This window comes from Fringilla coelebs (assembly GCF_963513975.1).
Source record: "Fringilla coelebs genome assembly, chromosome: 5".
Taxonomy (NCBI): Eukaryota; Metazoa; Chordata; class Aves; order Passeriformes; family Fringillidae; genus Fringilla; species Fringilla coelebs.
Window position 1 is genome coordinate 10,745,610 of NC_140033.1, and position 16,903 is coordinate 10,762,512.

General features: G+C 38.5%; 1 protein-coding gene across 1 annotated transcript in view; it reads left to right on the forward strand.

Annotated features, from left to right (window-relative positions):
• The window catches only part of SEMA3C (semaphorin 3C), a 116,749-nt gene that overhangs the window by 63,938 nt on the left and 35,908 nt on the right, over positions 1 to 16,903 (forward strand). Inside the window, exons 3-8 of the mRNA XM_084205898.1 lie at positions 1,305 to 1,465; positions 3,808 to 3,870; positions 5,195 to 5,314; positions 9,127 to 9,217; positions 13,002 to 13,121; positions 14,918 to 15,060. Coding sequence (XP_084062024.1) covers positions 1,305 to 1,465; positions 3,808 to 3,870; positions 5,195 to 5,314; positions 9,127 to 9,217; positions 13,002 to 13,121; positions 14,918 to 15,060 — 698 coding nt within the window. The remainder of the gene's footprint in view (positions 1 to 1,304; positions 1,466 to 3,807; positions 3,871 to 5,194; positions 5,315 to 9,126; positions 9,218 to 13,001; positions 13,122 to 14,917; positions 15,061 to 16,903) is intronic.

Consider the following 16,903-nt stretch of genomic DNA (forward strand, 5'->3'; position numbering starts at 1 on the left):
AATATGTGTTTTGCAGAAGGTGCATACTTTAGGCACACTTCTTTTGGTGCCTTTTTTTTTTTTAATAGAGCACATGTACAGAAATTTTTCTGGTTTGAGAGTTTTGTTTTATAAAATATCAATAGCTTCAGACAACTATTTTTGTATAAGACATTTACTATTTTCCATAGTGAATGAGTGAGCAAAAAACTTTGGTTTTAAAAAACCTTTAGCAACAGTGGCAAACCATATTGTCCCAGACAAAGTTTGCAACTGAGAACTGTGGGCTCAGGTCTTACATTTATGAATATACATTATAGCAGAGCTCATTTTCATAAGTACTGTGTATTTATGAATATAAATACACAGTACACAGGGAACACAGTTCAATCCTAATATTCATGAAGAAAGAAAGCATAATTATATGTTAAATATTTTAACAAAGACAAATTGATTTTAAAGGTTTTATTTTTCCACTCTCAGCTCTTGAGAAATCTCCCTTCTGTTATTACTGAAAAGTAAAATAATCTGACTGGGGGGCAAAATATATTGGCCAAGCAAAGATGGGAAGGCTGAGCTTTCTTGAAGGCAGCAAGTAGTACTTATATTGCAGTTATAGCTTATGCTATTCCTGTAACAGGCCTGATCCTGCACTGCTGAGATCAAAGGATGTTTTCCCTTCACTTTATTGAAAAAAGTTTTATATTGAAAAATATAGCTCCTTCTAAAGTTCTGTTAGTTTTGTCCAAACCTGTAAACAAACAGGTTTGTTTGAATGAACAGACACATTTAGGCTTGACTGGATAATTTTTTCTTTTAAGTAAGCCACACATGATGATGAAGAGTAAAGTAAAACTTGACCTTGAAAATGGTAAAAACCTTTTCTTAGTGAAGCCCCCTGTTAGGAAAAGGAGGTAAAATGTTCTTATGTAGTTCTCATTGATCTTGTGGGTTTTCTGCAGTCATAAACTTCAGAATGTATTGAACACATTGATTATTTTAATAAATTATATTCCTTAAAAGCCAAAGCTGTAAATAATAATATCCATTAAAATAAGAATTAATTAGATGAATGAATAACAGCACTGCCTGCTTTTTATGAACTATGTCTATCTACTTAATGTAGAAAATAATTGTATTCAAACTGGAAAAGAAACTTTGTTTTACCTCAGCCATTGTATTATTATCTTGTGTTCAATGAGGCTTTTTCTTCCCTCTCTGGCCCTATTTATGCCCAAAGATGTCTTTATTTAGAAAGAATTGCAGCTGAGAAGCAAGAAACGTGAGTGAACTGCTTTACTATGCTACTGTTTTTACTTTTTCAGAGCTGCAAGAAACCAAGACCTCTGAGTATCACAGGATATCCCACAGCCCCCTGGATTACAGGATATTATTGATGGATGAAGATCAGGATCGGATCTACGTGGGGAGTAAAGATCATATTCTGTCTCTGAATATTAACAATATAAGCCAAGACCCCCTCAGTGTAAGTTCAAGTTTTATTCTCAGAATCTGAGGTTGCTTTACTCCTTGCCTTTCCTTTTAAGACAAAAAAATTAGCATTTGGTTATTTTACACGGAAGTTCATGTCCACACCTTATTGAATTTTTAGCCCTTGTTTTATGAATTACATGTTTTATCTGCATTACAATGCAGATGAAGCTATACAATGTTCCTCAGACACTGTTTAAAACTGACCTTTTTGCTCATTTTGAAGCAATATTCTGCTTGGCCTGGCCTCATAAGGAAAATCTGTGTGGTTTGACATTTTCCACCTCTCTCCAAGATGGTTCAGAGATGCACTTGGAGAAAAATCCTCAAGGAAGAGTAAGATACACACTATCATTCTCAGGCCATATGGAAGAAAAGCAAGGACAGAGTTGTCCTTAATCTTATACTACATTTTTTATGTTTTGTGCTCTGGACCCTAATCACTGAACTGTTTTCCAGTCTCCTGTTATGTCTGTGTCAGCCTTTGCCCTTCAGTTGTGTAGCTGACACTTTACTGGGGTTTTGGGCACCATGACCTCACCTTCTTTCTGGCTTCTCTCACTTACTTGGTGTTTTCCAAGGACTTTGTGTTCCCTCACCAAGCAGTAGTAGGCAACCCCTGTGTGAAAATAATAATATTATCAAATGCTTACAGATTCCTCTCTTGTCTCCAAAGCCAGTTGAAATTCAGCCTCTTTGCTTTTGAAATGGGGTGACCTGCAGAAGTTCCTGTGTGCCCAGAAGCCTGGCTGCTGAGCTATTACCTGTCTGCAGACTTTGTCTTGCTTGTCATTAGACTATCCCTGCCTAAGGTGTACCACAAAGGCCTTGTTCCACCAAATCCATCCAGTCCTTTAATCTGTGGGCTTGATTACTGTACCTCAGAAGGGCTGAGGGGCTTGCAGCTGGGATGATAAATGCCTTCCTTAAGAGACAAGGCTTTTAATGTGTCAGGGGAGAGAGAGGGGCTGTGCCAGAGAGTGATTGAGCACAGTTAAATTGGGCTTTGCTCTGAATCACCCTCTGGACATGCCTGTCCACCTGAATTGATTGTTCAGGCAACCCAGGGAGGCTCATTCTAACTTACACATTTAAATTAAATGCTTCTAGTTCTATGGTGTGAATGCATCCTTCTCTCCTCCTAATGGCACCCAAATCTCCTTCTGAAATGGGGCTGCCTTCTAGTGTCTGAAACACCTTCTGTGACCTTTTTGCTAATTTCCATCTCACAGTGAGCCAGCCACCCTGGTCTGGCAGGAGCTGTGCCCCAGCATGGCACTGCCCCTCCTGTCCTTGGCAACTTGGGTTTCATCCTGTGCTGAGTTTGATTAGATAGGAGGGCCTCTGTTACATGAAATATTTTCTGCAGTATAGAGCTGTGAGGCATTTCAACAGCTTATGTAGGCCTGGAGAATGAAGAATAAAAAAAATCAGCAGAAAGGAAAAACACACAAAGCTTTCTGGCAGTGAATGTGATCACCCAGTATTGGGCTCAGAAGGAATCTCTGCAATTCCACACAGCCTTTCCATTTGTTTGTTTAACAACAGATTCACATTGCTGATCCTATATATCTGGGGAAATCCTATATACATATACATTCAAATCCACAATTCTACACGTATATATATATGTGTACATATATACACAGAGATCTTTTAATGATATTGTTTATGTTACCTTGAGGCTAAAAGTTATCAGGCTCTGTCATGTACTAGATTTCTGGGGATAAATTTGTAATGGATGTCTTTCCTATTTCAAAATCAAAATAAATAATGGAAGAAGCTCAAAATATTTACAGTTTGAGATAAACAGATAAGCTTTCAGACACTGAAGTATTTATTGAAAATCTTTCTGAAAGAAATCAATGTGAAATCTTGAGATTTCAGACAGGTTCTGTCATAATCTAGAAAAAACTTTGATGATAAAATTGAAAAATTGTTACAAGAACCCTTCTTTCAATATTTTAGTCGTCTGGTTTTTAGTGTGAATAATTTCTACAAGTTCAGTAAAAGTAAAAAAGTAAAGATGGGCAGTAATTTAGGCAATAGTGGTGAAAAAGCTCTCTTATTTAGAAGAAACAAATCTAAATTGATTAATTTGCCTTAAAAAATTTTCATAAACCTAATCTATACCAGCCAAATACCTGGCCCTTGATTTTGTTTAGTGAATGCTAAGACAAAGATAGTTTTATTTATCAACAAAAATCCTTTTTTTTCTTATAATCAAACTGTAAATTATATCTAAATACTAATCTATTAGTGTACATTAGGCAGTGACATTTATTTTTTTAATTATGTAATAAATATACTATTTGAACAATACCTCTCTCCTTACAGATTTTCTGGCCAGCATCAGCAAACAAGGTTGAAGAGTGCAAAATGGCTGGCAAGGATCCTACAGTAAGTTGTAATCCACATGCACTCATACACACAAATTAGGTACTTGGCAATAAAGTAAGAGCACCTTGAGTGCAGCCAAAGCAAAATGAAAGAAGTGTTTGGTTTTCTTTTGAAATGCTCTTCAAGCCAGTCTATAAAGTGAAATTCTGGAAAATCAGGCGATGTAAACAGAATGCATCTCCTGACTCTGGCAGATGGGAGAAGATATGCAGTGTCCATTTCCTCCCTTTTTTGGTTGTTACTAATCAAACTAGGTAATAGTGCTTTTCCAGGTATGTCCTGGGGTGATGCTGCACTGCCTGTTGAGCTGCTCTTCCCAGTGTGGAAGTTCTCTGGCTGGCTACACCCCCCAGGAGCACACTGTGAGGGTGGGTGGTACCCACTGCCTGCAGTCTGAAAACCCCAGTTATGCACCAGTTTTCAGATGATATTGTGTGGTGCTGGCTCCTGCTGAACCAAAAATGTGAGTGCCTTTAAAAGTAAATAAACCAGTGCAGTCTGCTAAACAAGGATTAACTCTACTGATTTTCATGAAGATGACTGATGGCACAGTTTCCAACCCTTTGCTCATAAAACATATGCAGTTCATAGTGTCTTTGGATGATGGAATATGAAAGCAGTTCTGGGATCTGGGTAAGAAAATGTGTTCATAAAAAAAATCTATTTTCAGCCTAAAGTGCATTAACATTTGATCACAGTAAAAAATGAAAGAGTTAGAAAAAAAGGGAAGGAAAAAAATGTAAATCCAATACTGTGAACTGTGTGGCCCATACACCATTCTGGTTTAATTTTCATGCTGATTTGAAGATGTTACTGTAGGTCTTCCACACAAAGCAACAATTGCCTGCAAACCTCAGTTTGAAGTTCTGGAAATAAATTTTTTATACAAATAGCAAAATCTGATATTTGGACTTGCTTTCTTTTTAATTATCTCCATGTATGTTCAACAAATGCGGGGGGAAAAGAGACTGTTTCAGAGGTGTCCTTAAGGAAATGTACTGAGGTTATGCCTTGGTTTCCTGTAGAGGTCTTGCTTCTTCTCATGCAGGAGAAATATGTGAATGAAAATTGGATTGCAGTGTGGAACTAGGAGAGCTATGTGGACTCCTCTATAACTCACCTGTGGTGCTCAGTCAGAGAGAGCCCAATTCCCAGAGCGGACAAAATGACCGGAAAAGAAACAGCTGTCCCAATCCAGAGACCAGCAAACTCAGTAGCTGTTTCCATGATGCTATTACAATTCCATGTCATGTCTATTCTCTAGCATTCCCAACATCTCCTAACACTTCCCCTGTGGAGTGACTGTTGTCTGTGTTTCCTGCAGCACGGCTGTGGGAACTTCGTGCGCGTGATCCAGTCGTACAACCGCACCCACCTGTACGTCTGCGGCAGTGGCGCCTTCAGCCCCGTCTGCGTCTACGTCAACAGGGGACGCCGCTCTGAGGTAACTCTCTTCTTCTTCTGGCTGCTCACTTTGTGCTCCACCCCGCTGGTGGGAAGCAAAACCTCAAAGTTTTGGAAATGTACAAATCGGTGGTCCCAGTACGTTCCTTCACCGATGTTAAATAGCCAAAGTGCAAAGGTCCGCAGTTTTCTGACCTGATACCAGCTAGAAGCAAAGCCATGATCCAAAGCCATGCCTTAAATATGATGGTTGTCCAAAATATGATATATTTGTCCAATATATGGACAATATTTGTCCTATATATATATATATATATGTGGATATGTCCAGTATATGATGGTTGTCCGCAGTCATACCAAATGCTGGGATGCATTTGATAGTAGTTTTTATTTGACATTGTCTGGTGAATTCATTCCCTACCATTTGGTGGAAAAATGCCCAAGAAACACTTGAAAGGAAATAGCCAGTCAGATGAAGAGTAAAATACAAACTTCACTTTTTATAACTTCCATGTGTTACTGGTTCCTTGGAGAAGCCCTTAATTTGGCTAGCTGTTCAGGTTAGGTTTGCTGGAATTCAGCTTAACACCATCTAGATGTAATCCCAGTACAGGAACTTTATGTACTGCACAAGTTTTGCCCCACTAGATGGTGCCCAGATGAAGTTGGTAGGTTTCTCTTCACTGTAAGATCATACTTTTTCTAGATAGGTCTCCAATTTTTCTATAACCAGTTTCACTGAGTGTATTTTCAGTATAATTACCAGATGTTTCAGAAGTATATGGTCCAAGTTTCCTGATTTTAAAGTGAAATGATTGTTTATGTGCAAATCTAATAGGTAATAAATTAAGCAACCAGAAGGAATAAGAAAGTCACTTAAGCAGGAGGCAGCACCTCAGTAGCTTTTGGGTCAGATTCATGTCTGCAGGCACAGGGGTGTGCAGTATATTTTCCAGAACAATGTGGAAGCAGATGTGTTGGGAAAGAAGATCAGAGGGTGCTACCTGGAGCTTTGCCATGTGAGGGAAGCTTTAAAAGCTGGGTTGGCTTCTGGGGAAGACACTAGAAATTCATCACTGATTTAATTGGGAGTGGGATGAGAATTCTGGCAAGACCCAAGATTACTGCAGAGGTTGCCAGGGAGGTGATTAGTCAATGTTCCTCCAAGTCAATTTGCATGGTATGATCTCAGGGACTTTTGGTAGATCCCTACCTGGCTCCAGCTTCCTTAACAGAGCATGCACTCACAATCACTTTCAATCCTACTAAATTATCTAAAAGTAGAGATTATAGGCCTGGATTTAAAAGCAGAAGCAAGCAGAACTAAGTAAATCCACCCTTCTGGTCAAAAAATTCTGCATTGACTTATTTTGATGTATTATGAAACAGGGATCACCTTTCCCCAGCATTATTCTATTTCTTGAAAAATCATTTAAAACACGAACGGTGATCTCATTTGTCTTTAATTAATGTAAGACTCTTTATCATCTTAAGTACTGGCATTGCGGCCCAGAGAAGTTTGAATCTCATTATTTTTGACTGTTTGTAAATGAGACTGGGACAGAGGGGAGGGCAGGAAATGACATCTCCAGATGATGCAAGATGTTAAATTTCTTAAATGAAAAGTAAAGATACATGGCTTGGAAAAGCAGAACCAGCTTCACTTAGGCTGTCTGTAGAGCTGCATGCCTATGATCAATTGATTAAATAAACTGCTGTTTCAGACGTCTGGAGTCTGTGAGACACTTGACTGTAGGCACTTCTTGCTCAAAGCCATTACTGTGCAGGCCAACAATAGCATAACAGTTTAAATCCAAGAATTTCCTTCTGAACTCATTGCATATATCTGTGCATGACTAATTGATAGAGCAGTATGAGGAACTATGTAATGCTGATGGGACTAGTGAAAATTCATTTTTTTCCTCTGCTTGTATCATTTCACCTTCAATATGGTACAGTTCTCAGTGCACAAAAGGCTGTTTTTGCACGTGCAAAATGAATATTTTAGAAAGCACATCTGTTTTTCTCTAGAAGCTACAAAGTCTGACAGAGTCACATCCAACAATCATAAGAACTGGGCCTGTTTTGCTCTTCTGTCTCCAGGATTCCACATAAACTTACAAAAAGTGGGGGTTTCATTGATGAGGCAAAACTTTGCCCTTTCCCCCGAAAGAGAGGTTATAAAACAATTAATTTTCTTCTTTGGCACACTTAATACTTTGGTCTTTGGTAATTACTCCCTTAGTCACCCAAATATATTCTAATGTCAAAGTAAATGAAAACAGAAGGAAGTATAATCCCTGTGTGAAATAATTATAGACTAAATAGTAGTTTAATATATATGAAAATCAAGTATAATCCTGGAGCTAGTTTAGTAGAGGAGTAATGGGCATTTTGAATTGGTAAATAGTGGTTTAATATAGTAAACATGGATTAGAATCAAGCTGCATATAATCTAGAAGTGGAAAAAAAAAACAACAAAGAAACCACCCAAGATCACATTAGAAACTTCATACTCATATTTTAACAATGTTTAGAGAGCTTATTACTGAAACAATAGATAAGATCTCTAAGATTAAATTAGGCAAAACAGAAGAGGGGGAAAGAGAGGGAGCAATCATACAAAAACTTCCTGCTGCAGCTGTGCACTTGAACTTGGTGTAATCTTCAATTTGCTGGTGCCAAATCGCTGCTTAGGGACTTGTGTGGCATCCCCACTCCCCTGTGATTTACATGAACTGTTAAAGGGAATATCAGGACTTGCTGGCCTTTCTCAAACAACTAATTATTGGCATCAACCTCAAAGAAGCCTTTCTTTGGAATTTTTGTCAGCTACGTTTTTCTTTTGAAATGTTTAAGTTTGGTTATTTGTTGTTATTGGGGTTTTTTCCTTGCAATTGGGTCTTTTGGCCTTTTATTGAAGGTTGGAAGTTTGCTGCAGGAGCTTAAGAACAAACTGTTTGGTATACAGGGTGGGGGAGCCAGTGTGTGTTTGGTCAGCTTATGTCTGCCATTACTGACTGCAGTTTTTAAGGAATGAGCTTGGGCCTGAGTAATTTCTTGCTGAGCACACTGTGCTGGTATTGCTGGGAACCACGAAGTGAAGAGTTGCATCAAAATGGGCAGATTTCATAAAGATTTTCAGATTGTTTGTATTTTAAGCTGTAGTCCAAATTGCTTCTACTTTGCTAAATGTATTTCCTGCTCATAAAATACATAACATATAAACAAATCCCTGTACCATGATTTCTTAAAAAAAAAAAAAAATCAGGAGATTTCAGGCCATGGTAAGAGGTATAAATAAAACATCTATCACTGTGGATTTGGAGCGCTATAAATAATCCAAGAGATGGTATTGAGGAAAATAAGTGTCATTTGGGGGATGTTTGGAAGTAAGTAAGGACCAAATGATTTATGCTATCGTCTAATGACAGTTGTCATAAGAGATTTTTATTTTGCATGTATTATTGTTCTAGTAGCTTTATTACAATGTCCTAGACAGTTATAAGTACACCAGTATATTCGGAAAATAAATGATAAATAACTTCAAAACCACAGAAGCAATCTCCACGGATACTATTGCAGAGATCCTTAACAGAGACAGAGGGAACATTTTTTTGATTCAGTGTCTTGAATTTATAACAAGAGTCTTGATAATAACCATGTGTCAGCGTTACCTAACAAGATGATGGAATTCTGAATAGAAGCGTTAAACTACCAATGGTACAGTGAAAGTGCCCAGTAGAGCACTGTTAATAGAGCATTGCTAATGCTGTGAACAGCCAGGCATAAAGACCAGCTTAGATCTAATGGTTTCAGACATGAGAAGTGACACAGAACTCTGCTTTGCAGGAACAAATCTTCAAGATCGACTCCAAGTGTGAATCAGGAAAAGGACGCTGCTCTTTCAACCCTAACGTGAACACGGTGTCTGTTATGATCAGTAAGTTAAAATACCCCGGGCTGCTGGGGTCTAAACCCATGTGGTCATGTGGAGGGTGGCTTGGTGGAATGCCCCAAGGGAGTTGGACACAGAGTTCAGCCTCCCAGGAGCAGTGCCTTTTGTCTGGCTGATGGGCACAAGGGATGGGTCCATCTGTGTTTCAAGGCTTGTGTGAAGCTTAGGGTGGGTGCACAAATGAAATGCAGGAATCAGTTATTGAAAGGGGGAGAGAGACACAGGAAACAAAAGGTTCTCCCTTTTCCAGATTACACATTTTTTCCCAGGAATAGTTTCAGCTTTGCATTACCCTGTCTAGCATTTATACTTGAATGGCTTCTGACCTTGTTCATCCTAGACAGCACTTGTGTCTTATTTAATTATTTTTAAAATCTCAGAGAAGCCAGGGAGAGAAAGCCTGAAGACTTGAGATGCTGTGAATTTCATTTTTGTTGTCATTGCTGCTGTAGAGCCCAGCAACTATTGTAAAGCTCTTCATTCTTCAGTTGGCTTTATACCCAACCAATTTTGCCATTTTCTTCCCTCTGAAAGGCCAGAAAGTGAAATAATACGCTGTGCTTGTTGCACACCTTTGAGAAAACTCAAAGGGGGAATACCCTTTGTGCAGCCTAAGTCATCTGTAAAAGATAGTTTTCGTTTTTTCAACCAGGAAGAGCTGGAAATACATACTCAGTGTAACCCGACCTTTCACATTTGCTGTGTGTTCACACACTTCTAGTGCCAAAGCCCTGATTTTTCAACATGTGTCTGCTCCTTGCTGTATTTTTGGCTATGAAGGGAACAGCAGTTGCACAGATTTTTGAGGTTTTCTTAGTAAATAAAACTTATTGCACACAGGTGCTGTGTGTTTCACCCAAGGTTTACCAGGGAACAATGTGCTGTGTTTCTGCCATTCAGCTTCCTCTGAAATCAATTACATCAATTACATATTGTGTGAGATATTTCCTTTAAAGTCTTGTAGATCTTAAGGAAAGTGTAATACAATCTGTCCTACATGGCCTGTTCAAAATATGTATTGCCTTTTTTTTGGTTTTTTTTTCCTGGATATATATGTAGTACAAAGGATAAGTATATCTATTCACAGAGATGGGAGCTGAACACCTTTAGAGAACAGGTAAATGCTACCTAGACATCTCTCTGAACCTTGGCTGCACTTACACCTTTATCTCAACAGTGATCTAGGGACAGTGTTTACAGGCACTCACTGTGTTAAGAAAGTGTTTGTTCAAAGTCAGTGATAGATGAGTCCACTGCTACTCATTGCCATTCTGGTATTTTTAAGTGAAGTGAGTGTTTCCCTGTTTCCTTTCCTTGTTCCTTCTGGATTTTATAAAGCAACATTAAAGAACATTGTTTTTGAATTATTGTTTGTACAGTAAGCTGATTTTTCCTACAGTAGATCTATGGCAGCTTTGTTCATCTAAAAAGATTTTTTTGTTATCTTCCTTGATCTCTGTTAGGTGACTAAGCAGACCTTCCCTACAGTTTGACTTATCTTTCATGGCATAGTTCATCTACAAAGTTTAAATTATTCCGCTAAGGTCAAATTCCTTTTAAAAAGAGTCCCCAGACTGAGTTTTATACTTTGTGTTACAAAGTCCAGTCACTTCAAAAGCCTTAAGTTCTAGTGAATTTGGCCTCAGTATCCATGCCAGAAACATGAACATTTTCTCAGTCTCAGCCCAGGTTGTAATGAGGGGACTGAGGCAGTGTACTGATTCACCTTTGAGCTTTCTGCAGGAGGAATTCCCTCCCATTGCTTCAGAACATAGTAAATACCACCAGACCAACTAACTCTTCCACAATAAAATAACCCTTTTTAAATACAGATGCAATTTTTTGACCATTTTGGGCATCACCTGCCTAGAATACAACAGGAAAGCTGATTCACCCTTCAGAAGAAAGTCGTGCTATAAAAATACATTTGAACTTTGTACAGTTTGCCACTGTACTGAGATGCATTTGCATCAAAGCAATGAAAAAAACGCTTTAAAGCAGCTTGGCAATAGTAGTGTGCAGGATGCATGTCTTTCTCCCCACCACAACTATGAGATATTTATAAAAGCAGACATACCTCATCAATTCAGTAATTCCCCCCAGTAACAAAGTGAAGTAGAGTGAACTCATTGTGCTGTGCAGACCAAATCCTGTGTGGAATTTAAGGATTTTACCAGAAGGAAGTGGAACTGATGGATCTCCCCTGACACATGATTAGCAGGCCGACACTAGGAATGCTTAAGATATAAGTAATACTGTTGATATATAATAGGATTAAAATTACATGGTGTAGTACTGTTCTGAAGTGTGTATGTATGTGTGTATGTACATACATACATACATACATATGTATGTACGTAACATTTAGTGAGAACCATCAACCTGATCTCTTTCAGCCAATTTGTTTCATAATAAGAATTAAGTTCTGATGGATTGAGGCAAGGAGGCAAATATACAAAATCACTTATAAATTTGTCCAGATCTAACATCATTCTGTCAATACCTGCTCCAGAAGTAAATACAACATGCAGCAAATGCATTGCTTAAATCCCCTGTGTAAGAATCTCGTCATCATGGGGAGAGGTGAGAGCAGAAGAATGGCTGCTGGATGCCCTGCCAGGGTTCAGTTCAGGCTCCAGTTAGCAGCTGAAAACAGTCTCCAGAGTTTTGATCCTCTCATGATCTTCTCAATAGTCTTCCATGCTGATTATGAACACACATACATATACACACACACAGCATGAAAATAGTCTCAAGTGTTTCTGAGCCTGTGACTCTTGCCAGCTTGACCACACTCTCTGGGTAGTCCAGGAGTACAGACAAAAACATCAATCAAGGGACCCAGCTGTACTGGAATGTATTCAGCCACTACTCCCACTCTGAGAGTTAGAGTTTATTTTAGCTACTGTTTTCTGCTCTGGGGTTTCATTGTCATTAGTCAGTGGAAATTGCTTGGTAATTCACAGAGTAGAAAATGATAGTATATGTAATTATAATTGTAATTATATATACATATGTTTATGCACACACACAGACTGAAACAAACACAGATAGACATCCTGACTGATGGGCTGAGTTTTAAGCCCTGCACAGGGAGCAGAAGCTCCTAGTTCTGTCAATGTAGGAGTTGCATGTTTCATTCTGCTCAAGCATAATGACCCCATACTTAGAACGAAGTACACAACAGGAGACAACTGTTGCTCCATATTACTCTGAGTAAAGTTCAGTGATATGATTGTCTGGCCTCTGCAATACTGAAGTCAGCTTGAGGCTGCCTGGGGCAGCCATAACAATGCTGCTGGTAAAAATTGGCACTGATCCACTGACAGCAATAGATGTTGTGCCAGTTTACAGCAGCAATAAATTCAACCCAGTCACTTCAACTACTTTCATACCAAAAAAATAAAATTATTTTAAGTGCATGCTTAATATATTGAATGTGATACTTTTTGATAACACTAGCCTGATTCTCCAGTGGTCCTTAGCAGTACAAATGGGGCAACTGAACTTCCTGTCAAGAATGGTTCCCCGTGTGTGCAGCTCTGCTGTGGCATTTAATGGGTACAGTTCCATAAAGTCTCTAAGAAAATCTGATTACTCTCATGCATTCTAGTTTGAGTCTTTGCAAATCAGTGAAAATCTTTTTCCCATGACCCACTATTTATCTGTATAGACTCCTGTGTAAATAAAGAGCTGGTGAATTTAAAATAAACTTTTTTTTTCCCCCAAAAAGCCATAACAATTCTCCCTCCATTTCAATTCTTTACAGATGAAGAGCTTTTTTCAGGGATGTATATTGATTTCATGGGGACAGATGCAGCCATTTTTCGCAGTCTGACCAGGAGGAATGCAGTGAGGACTGACCAGCACAACTCCAAGTGGCTGAGTGGTGAGATGCCTTTAATTCATTAGAGTTTTAATGGGTGTCACAGAGATTCTGCTTTCCTTTGCTTGAAACAAAGACCTTATATTTTAAAGAGCTGAACTCTTTAAAATGTCTCTGAACTTAATTTATGAAGAACCATGAAGAAATGTGTGTAAATACAAACTGTAGACAATGTACAGATGTAGAGGGAACTCTGCATGAATCAAGCTCCTAGGCCACCCTACCTGAGGGCCTTTTTTTGCATTAAGGCTGAACCAAGCCCTTTTGGGGGCATTATGAAAACCTTTCAAATGGCAATTGGAGGCAGTCTGATTTCTAGAGATGTGCCTTCGCCTGTAATGAATCAGATATTGCCTTAAATCAGTCTTTGATTCCAAGCCACCAGCTTCAGTTAATTCAAGGTGATCCATCTCTGCCCAGAAGATTCACCACTTCTTGCATTCAGAATGTGTGCAGAAGAGTTTCCCACTATCAGAGAAGTCAATGTGGATCACTGCCACTTATTTCAGTGGTGAGAAATTGGTTATCTAAACACAGCAGAAAAACTCATTTCTGGGTGGAATCACCTAATTCTTTGATTTGCTGACATCACTGTGAAAATTTTCCCTGTCTTTACTGGTAAGAAGCCTCCTTCCAATGAAACCAATTTAAATTAAAATGGTGGTCAACCCTCTGAACAGAGGTGGCTGTGAAGGGTTATAAACCAACTAACACAGCAGTTACAGATTTTAAAAGCCTTTGGGTATATTAAAGTAAAAAATTACTGTCGTTTTGTCTTGATAGTTTTTAGGGTGACTTATTATTCCTGTCTGGCTGTGACTACAATGAAATCACAAGATTTCATTCACAAATTCATTTCACTATGAAAGGGAAACTACATCTGCTCTCTAATTTTTTTTTTTTTTTTTGTTATACATTCTTACACTTACCTGTGCACTCTAACATGTGCATCCTAAAATGAATTAGAGAAAAAGAAAATTTAAAAATGCCTAATTTCTGTGAAATCTGCGTGTTCAAAACAGGTACTTGAAAGTACAATTTATCTCTATGTTCTTTTAGAGCCAAAGTCATGACATTTGTTATATTAATTGAGAATAGACTTATGTGAACAGAAAAATGCTGCAGTTCAAAGTGAGTTTTATGTCAGACATTCAACCTTTGTATCAGATTGTTTCAAACTTTGTACTGCACTTCAACTGCACAAGCAATCTTGCATGATCTTTGAAAAGACAAAGCCTTCATGCAGGGAGAAGGGCCACTTCTTCCTTCAGTCAAAGGAGGTATTCTGAGGGCTCCTGCACTGTCCATTATATGTTTGCTATTAAGGTCATAAATTATTTTGTTCTCTCCCTAATTCTCCTTTGTAGTGTTTTACACATACATTTGATTACCAGCCTCTGATACAAAGTCAAATGCTGCTCAAGCATTTGCTTACCCCCCTTCCTCTCTTATTTGTGAACCTTATTTGTTATATTCCTAAGCTCTTCCAGCTTACTTTTAAGTTTTGTCTCAATGAGACTTTCCTTAAGAGCCCCAGATAACACATTGATGCTTCCTTCTTCCTCAAAGTCTTTGGATCTCTGCAGCAATCCAATACCATTGGACTTCTCCTCCAAAAATTTGCTGTGAGATAAAGTTTGAGGATGCAAGCACACATGGCTGCTAGTGTGCAGCCATTTACCTGTTGATATTTAGTATATTCAGCACTTCCTTGAAGCAGTCAGTAAATGTCAAATCATTCATTGCTTATACTGATGCATCTTTTGGTTTCATCCTTTTGGTAAACTTTTTCATTTCAGAGCCTATTTTTGTGGATGCTCATGTTATCCCAGATGGCACTGACCCCAATGATGCCAAAATCTACTTCTTCTTCAAAGAAAGACTCACAGACAACAGCGGCAGCACAAAGCAAATTCATTCAATGATTGCAAGAGTGTGCCCAGTAAGAACGATTTTGTTTACCAGGTTGCTGGGAAAAGCTGCTAGTGTGACATGATAATCTAAAAGACTAAATGTTTGAAAAGCCTTTGATTTGACAAAATTTCCTGTTTCTGTGTCACCATTCATAATTAAGAAGAGCTGTTGCTGAGCTCACAGCTAGGGTCTGAACAGGTTATAAATATCTGACTATACGTGTAAGAGTATGGAAATGTAGAGGTTCAGGGATTTGTGTGTTTCTCTGACTGAGTCAGAATAGTTGCCAGTGTTGAGTTTTCAAACTTGCTGTCCTTAGCACAAGTAAGACACATTGTTTTCTTAATAAAAATGAACTTTAAGCAGTGAAGGCTTTCACACATACACACTCAAAATAGTTAAAGCACATCAGAAATATCAAGCTTTTAAACTGGTGGATTTAACTTTCTAATGCTGTTTTCATTTTTAAGACGTCTGTTCTTTCTGCTTGCTTGTATTGATGCATGTGTGAGCCTAACTTAAAAAATGTGTGCAGGAAATTTAAATTCAGGAGTTATGGCCATTCCTGGGCAATAATTAATTTTTTTTCACAGCACTCCTCATTGTCTCTATTTCATTTTTTTTTTTGTATCTCTAATCAAAAAATGATTAAAGCAGCGATTAATATCTCTGGTTATATCAAATTTTTTTTTAATGAGAGAAAAATTATAAATGCACAATTGCTGCTAGCCTATTCATTCCTTCTTTTGGAACGCTTCAGGAAGTTCATTGTGAGTGTTTATGTATTCCCTGTCTTTAATTAGGGTTTTCTTTAGAATTTGATGCTTTGTGATGTTGTTGTACCTGGGTGTGAAGGTGTTTGTCCTTCCCTGGCAGTATGCTGAGGCATATGATCTCTTTTATAATCTCCATTCTCTGTATTTTAGTGAGAGTGCCTAAAGGCCTTTTTGGGTGTTTTACAAGAAGACATTTCACACAATTACGTCTGTATTAGGTTTTTTATTGTTATGATGAAGCCCAAATGATTTTTGAAAGGCCTAAGCCTTTTTAGACTTACACTAAGTGGCAAAATCACAAGGCAAATTAAAATAAATCTGAGCCAGTCATATTTTTATACTTGTACACATACAATATCATCATATTCATGTATTTGCACCTCTAAGACTGGCAAAATATATTACCTCCTGAAAAGACTCCTTATGAGTCACCCAAAATGTTGGATTACCAACTCCAGCAGCATCAGTGACACATGCACAGCACTTTACTGAAATCCCATTTCAGTAGCTTCTACATTTTGGTTTTTCTCTTTCCTTGGGTGCTGTGCGGTTTGGAGGACGCTGCTCTTACATAAGGCATTCACCAGCACAGTTGGTCAGGATCTGTCACCTCAGGGCTGCATCACTTGGTTTGGCAGTTACAGTTCCCACCCTGAACCGTGGAAAATTGGAAAGATCCATGAGTGAGCTGTGACCAGGCCATCTCTGGGCCAAGCTAGCAGGACTTGCAACAGTGCATAATGAGGTTGACCCACACTAGCCATCATTTCTGAGTACTGTTTAGAGGATCCACCTCATGTGCTAGTGTGGCTTTCTAGGTCAACTGCAGCTATGCTGCTGTCAGAAAAAACATCCCTGATAGAACCATGAGACCTTTTAGAGATAGCATGGACTTAATCCTGGGTGTCAGTGAGTGATGCAGAGCTCCACAGTCACTTCCAGTCATAAAGCATAGACTGCTGATGCACAACAGTCTTACTGCCCAACCCTCCAATCCTGCTAGCCCAGAAGAGAAAATCCACTCAGAAAACTAGTTCTTGGTTTGTTCTGCATATAGAATACTTAAATGAGGGGATTTGGCTTAGGCCTATCTAT